This window comes from Dipodomys merriami, unplaced genomic scaffold, assembly GCF_024711535.1.
Source record: "Dipodomys merriami isolate MVZ:Mamm:240054 unplaced genomic scaffold, mDipMer1.0.p SCAF_62, whole genome shotgun sequence".
NCBI classification, from domain to species: Eukaryota; Metazoa; Chordata; class Mammalia; order Rodentia; family Heteromyidae; genus Dipodomys; species Dipodomys merriami.
In genome coordinates, this window is record NW_027206202.1 from 6,679,180 (window position 1) to 6,685,516 (window position 6,337).

Consider the following 6,337-nt stretch of genomic DNA (forward strand, 5'->3'; position numbering starts at 1 on the left):
GAAGTGGCATTGTGGCTCAAGTGGTAGAATGCTAGCCTTGAGCAAAAGAAGCTCAGGGACAGTGCCCAGACCCTGAATTCAAACAAAACAAAGCTGGTACAAAAAAAAATGTAAAGGGGCTGGGTGCTGGTGGCTCATGCTTGTAATCCTAGCTACTCAGGAGGCTGAGATCTGGGGATTGTGGTTCAAAGCCAGCCCGGGCAGGAAAGTCCGTGAGACTCTTATCTCCAATAAATCACTAGAAAACCAGAAGTTGTGCTGTGGCTCAAGTGGTAGAGCGCTCGCCTTGAGCTGAAGAGCACAGGGACAGCACCCAAGCCAGAGTTCAAGCCCCACAACTGACCAAAAAAAATAAAAATGTAAAGGGCCAGGTGCAGTGGCTCATGCCTGTAATCCTAGCTACTTAGGAGGCTAGCCCAGGCAGGAAATTCTGGGAGACTCTTATCTCCAATAAACCACTCAGAAAACTAGAAGTGGCACTGTGGCTCAAGTGGTAAAGTGCTAGCCTTAGCTGAAGAGCTGAGGGATGGCGCCCAGGCCCAGAGTTCAAGCCCCATGACTAACCCCCCCCCCAAAAAAAAAAGTAATGGTAAGCTCAAGAGTTACATTAAATCACTTGCAAGTTAAACCACTTGCTTCAAGCAAGATAAGAAAAACAGTGTGTATGAATCCTGGGTATATGCTTATAATCTCAGCTATTTGGAAGGCAGAAGCAGGAGGATCGAAAGTCCAAGACCAGCCAGTGCAAAGTTACCTCAAAAACAAAAAAGAGAGTGAAGGTGTGGTTCAAGTGGTAGAGTACTAGCCTTAAGGAAAGAAGTCAAGCAAGACAGTGAGCTCCTGGGTTCAAACGTAAGCACTAACACAAACATAGAACAAAACGATAATAAAAGGGCTTGAGTATGATTCAAGTGATAGGACACTGACAATCCCAGTTTTGCAGAAAAACAATTGCTTTGTGGGACTCATTCAGATGACCTGCCATAGGACTAACTTGGTTGCTATTGATTTTGAATTTTGATTTCTGTGACTCTGCAGGAATGGATTGACAAGGGGCCCCCTGTGGTCTTTTGGATCTCTGGGTTCTACTTCACACAGTCATTTTTGACAGGCGTCTCTCAGAATTACTCCCGGAAATACACCATCCCCATTGACCACATTGGATTTGAGTTTGAGGTAGGGGTGTTTTGGGATAGAACAGCCTAAAGGAACCATCCACAATGGCCTTTTTCCTTGTTAGTCCAAACATTTGGATGTATTAAGGTACAAATGCTTCTGAGATGCTATAAAAGAAACAGCCTGACTTATGATAGTTCCAAAAGCTACTGTCTATGGAGTCAGAGCATTTCCAAGGTATATAAAAGATAATCTTTCTAGAGGAAAATTCTGCCACTCCCATATGAAGAAAAAGGAAAGCATCCTTTCATGTTTGCCTATTCTTCATGCTGACCTCTTTCTTTGGAGAAATGTCATTGCCCTTGAATAGTCATTAGAAATGGGGGAAAAGGTTGGGCACCAGTGGCTTAGGCCTCTAATCCTAGTTACTCAGGAGGCTGAGATCTGAGGATGATGGTTTGAAGACAGTTGGGGTACGAAAGTCGGAGACTCTTATCTTTAACCACCAAAAAGCTGGAATAGAGGAAAGAAAAAAAAAAAGAACAACAATAAAAAAAAAAAGCTCAAGGACAGTGCCCAGTTCAAGCACCAGAACTAGCACACACACAAAAAAGGAAAAAAATCCCATTCATAACACACAACTATATTAGAATTGTGTTAAATGTAGCTCATGTTCTTTGGTTTGCCATAATCCCTAATACTTCCTTTTATCCTATACCTAGACCATTTTCTGCTTTGCCAGGAGGAATTGGTGCTTATTACTCTTCAATATTATCAGTGGTAAGGTAGAGTTGACTCATACCAGGAGCTCATCAGAACCAGTTGTAACATTCTTCAAGAATCATCTAAGCTGGTTCTTAGATGGTAGCAGGAAACCACATAAATTGGTAAAAATTATAAATCAGGGATTGATTTTCCTTCCTAGAACTCTTTTACTAACTTGCCTCTGAATCAGAATCAAATCTCTTACTACATACAGCAAGGTGCAAAAACAGGATTGTACCAAGTCATTAAGCTATAGTTAAACATGGCTTCCTGACTCCTAGGCCTTCACCATATATAAGGGCAACCCAGGAACCAGACCTTGCTCATGTATGGCAGGCAGGAACATTATCAAACAAGCCCCATTTGTCAGTTGAGATAGATCCTGACAGACCCAGATGTTGCAGCCAGGCTGATGTTTATTGGTGTCTAATGTAGGAAAAAAAAATGGAAGATGATAGAGCTCACAGCATTCCCTTCTTCCAGGTAACCAAACAAGAAACGGGAATGGAGAATAACCCAGAAGATGGGGCCTACATAAAAGGGCTTTTCCTAGAAGGTGCCCGTTGGGACAGAAAAGTCATGCAGATTGGAGAGTCTTTCCCCAAGATCCTTTATGACCCATTGCCCATCATTTGGCTGAAGCCTGGAAAGAGTGCAACATTTCTGCATGAGAACATCTATGTGTGTCCGGTCTACAAAACAAGTGCCCGGAGAGGCACCCTCTCCACCACAGGCCACTCCACTAACTACGTCCTCTCTATTGAGCTCCCAACATACATGCCTCAGAAGCACTGGATAAACCGAGGGGTGGCTTCGCTGTGCCAGCTGGACAACTGATGGCATTTGTGCCAAAACAAAGTAAATGGCATCTTGTTCTCTACTACAGTCTAGCTTTTTTTTTTTTAAAAAAAGGGATTTATTACCATACAGTAATTGTAAAAGGGGATTTTCACGGTAACAATCTCATTCATGCATGCAATGTATCCCCATCAGCATTACCCCTTCTTTCTTCTCATTTTCTTGAAATAGTTTCAACTAGCTGCCTTTTTTTTTTTTTTGAGTCATAGTAGAATGAAGACGGTAATTATATGGAGAGCAATTGTTATAAACCAGGTATTTTACAACAACTCTATAAAGTAGCTTATCATCATCTGCATTTCATAGCTGTAGAAGCCATGTACAGAGAATATAGGTAATATTCCCACAAATCAGGCAAGTAGAATTGATATTCTTCAATTTAGACTGTTAGTCATTTGGATTAATATCTTTTGTGGTTGGGGCTGGGAAGGTGGCTCAGTGGTAGAGCGCTTGTCTTGCAAGCCTGAGGCCCTGGGTTCGATTCCTCAGCACCACATAAGCAAAACAAAAAAAGCCGGAAGTGGTGCTATGGCTCAAGTGGTAGAGTGCTAGCCTTGAGCTGAAGAGCTGAGGGACAGCACCCAGGCCCAGAGTTCAGGCCCCACGACCGGACCCCCCCCCAAAAAAAACAAACAAACAAAAATATCTTTTGTGATTATCTTGTGTATGAATGTGTGTGTCTTGGTCCTGGGTTTGAACTCAGATCCTGGGTGCTGTTCCTGAGGTATTTTGCTCACTCTAATTGAGGCACAGCTCCACTTCTGCATTTTATATCTATATATATCATTGGTAGAATTAGGATCCAATAGCTTCTCCGTGCTGGGGATCAAACTAGCCTTGTACAATCTAGGCAAGTTCTACATATATTCTCAGTCCAGCTCCAGTTGTTTATCTTTAGCCCACATAAAAGAGCTAAAACGTCAGGAAAAGAGTTGAGAACTATATTTGTTGCATGCCTATAGTATGTCAGGGTTTGTACCCAATACACTGTTAGATATCTTGCTTGATTTTATACACTATAAACATTGTCTCTCCCTCGAGTTCAGGGAGATTAAGTAACTTGCTTAAGATTACCCAGTTCTTTATCACTATAGATCCAAGTGGTTGAAGCCATGTATTTTCTGCTGCCTTCTGTCTAGGTACTTGGTACATGTTCAGCTGTAGATTGTTGGAAGAGATGTGTAGTTCCAACATTTACTGTGTCCAAGAAAATTCAATCACTTCCCTAGGATAGGTAGAAACAAATCCAGAGACAAAAATCAAACCCATGATGGGTTCTTTACTGACTCTCATGTAGTTCTTTGGCTCTAAATGGCTTTTTTAAGGGTGTTTCCTGCTCACTTCATAGTCAAGCAAACATAAGGCTGAGAGTTTTCATGTCTGGCTTGACTTCTTTGCTTCTTTACTAGAACAAATGTTCTGACTCAGGGCCTCTGATTATTCAATGTGGAAAGCTTCTTTAAGAATAAAAAAAAAAATACTCCAGAAAACCTCAGTTTTAATTTCTTCATGGTGCTAGCCAAATTCTGACTGAGGACTCTGAATTCTTAGATAAGCAAACCTTCCAACTCTAGGACTTCAGTGCAAGAGAAGGTCTCCAAACCTCGCCACAGGACATTAGAGACAGTGAAGAATCAGCATCAAACTCAAAGAAGGTATCCTAATAGTTTGTTTTTTCAGAAACATACCTTTCCCCAATGTGTGTGTGAATCAGCATAAACAGACAGCTGTTGATTAGTCATGTGAGATGGAAAAATAGTCAAAGTCCCAAATCCCAACTCTTGGATCAGTAGGTAAACCACATTGTAGGCTATATAGTAGCTTGGCAGTAAGAGTGTTTCTAAGAGAACAATTGAAAGTTAATTGCAGTTTTGGAATGCCAGCTTCAGCAACAAAAAAACTGAGTGAGTCAGGGACTGTCTCATTCCTCAGGGGTTAAAGGACAAAATGTTTTTTTCTGTTATGATGGATTATATATTTTTTGTAATATAAATCATTTCTTTCTCTTTGAAAACAAAGATTGCCCTAAATTTGAGGTCACTTTCAATTGGGGCCAGTATGGAAACAATGTCTCCTACTGGGAAAGAGCAAGATGCTTTTCAGAAATCATTGTGATTTAGTGACTGGAATCCTAGGGGCAGAGATAGTCAGAGACCAACCCTGTAAGAAAACAAGCAAGCCTGGTTGTAACATGCCAACTCAGTGGATGGCATCAGGCAAATCGAGTCATTAAGCTAGTCCCTGCTCTTAAAAATCTGTTAAGCTGGTACAGTGGCTCATGCCTGTAATTCCAGAAACTTAGGAGGCTGAGATTGAAATATTGAAGGTTCAGGCTAATTATGAGACGGAGGTGGTGCTGTGGCTCAAGTGGTAGAGTGGTAACCTTGAGCAGATGAGCTCAGGGACAGTGCCCAGGCCCAGAGTTCAAGCCCCAGGACCAAAAAACAAAAACAAAAAAAAGTTTATGAGACTGACTGGATGTGGTGGTGTATACCTATCATCCTAGCTATGGTGAAAAACAGGAGTATTAAAAAAAATTGAGACCCCATCTTAAAATAATCAACACAAACAAAGGCTGAAATGGGGAGAGGGAGGTGGCTAAGTAGCAGAGTATCTGCTTAGCAAGCTTGAGGCCCTGAGTTCAAACCCTAGTACTGCCAAACAACATCTAGCTGTTGAATACACAACTATAGTCACTCTTCAGTGATAGAAAAAAATACATTAAAGAGTGGATGTGGTAGGTTTGCCCCTTAAAACACTGAAGATGGATTTTATAGTCTCGAAAATGATGGAAATGCTATTAAAAAAGAAAAAAATGTTCAAGTGCAGTGGTATATACTTACAATCCTAGCTTTTGTGAGGATGAGGTAGGATTGTGAGTTCAAGGCTAGCTGGGCTATACATTGAGTTCAGGCTAGCCTGGGCTGCATATTAAAACTCTGCTTAAAAAAAAAAAAAAGTAAAGTAAGATGTAACTTACATGGAAGATTTGGATAGTAATTGACAATTGTTTTATGTTAGTGTGTGTATCCATTTGTTTTTGTCATAGTATATATAAACATACTATATATTGTCGTATAATATATATACACATTATAGTGTTATTATATATATATATATTGTGTGTGTGGGGGTGTGTGTGTATGTGTATTCTTTGCTTCTTCACTAGAACAAATGTCCTTACTCAGGGTTTCTGATTTTTCCTAAACGTGGAAAGCTTCTGAGAACAAAATACACACATTCCAGAAAACCTCAGTTTTAATTTCTTTATGGTGCTAGCCAAATTCTTTTGGGGGATTCTGAATTCTGAGATAAGCAAACCTTCCGAATGACTCTAGGAATTCAATACAAGAGAAGACCTCCAAATCTTGCTACAGGGTAATAGAGATAGTGAAAAATCAGCCTCAAACTCAAAGAAGGTATCTTAGTAATTGTTTTCAGAAATGTATCTTTTCCCAAGGTGTATGGGGAATCAGAATCAACAGACAGCTGTCATGTAATATGGAAAGATGGTCAGGATCCCAAATACATATACAGTATATGTATTATCTTTGGAAAGGGGCAAGACATAAAAGATTCACATTTAGTTAACATTTCT

The 6,337-nt window shown here is 40.4% G+C and overlaps 1 protein-coding gene across 1 annotated transcript in view; it reads left to right on the forward strand.

Moving 5' to 3' along the window:
• Positions 1–6,337, forward strand: part of Dnah3 (dynein axonemal heavy chain 3) — a 216,447-nt gene that overhangs the window by 198,360 nt on the left and 11,750 nt on the right. The window contains exons 60-61 of the mRNA XM_070004375.1: positions 1,039–1,176; positions 2,365–2,739. Coding sequence (XP_069860476.1) covers positions 1,039–1,176; positions 2,365–2,718 — 492 coding nt within the window. The 3' untranslated portion in view covers positions 2,719–2,739. The remainder of the gene's footprint in view (positions 1–1,038; positions 1,177–2,364; positions 2,740–6,337) is intronic.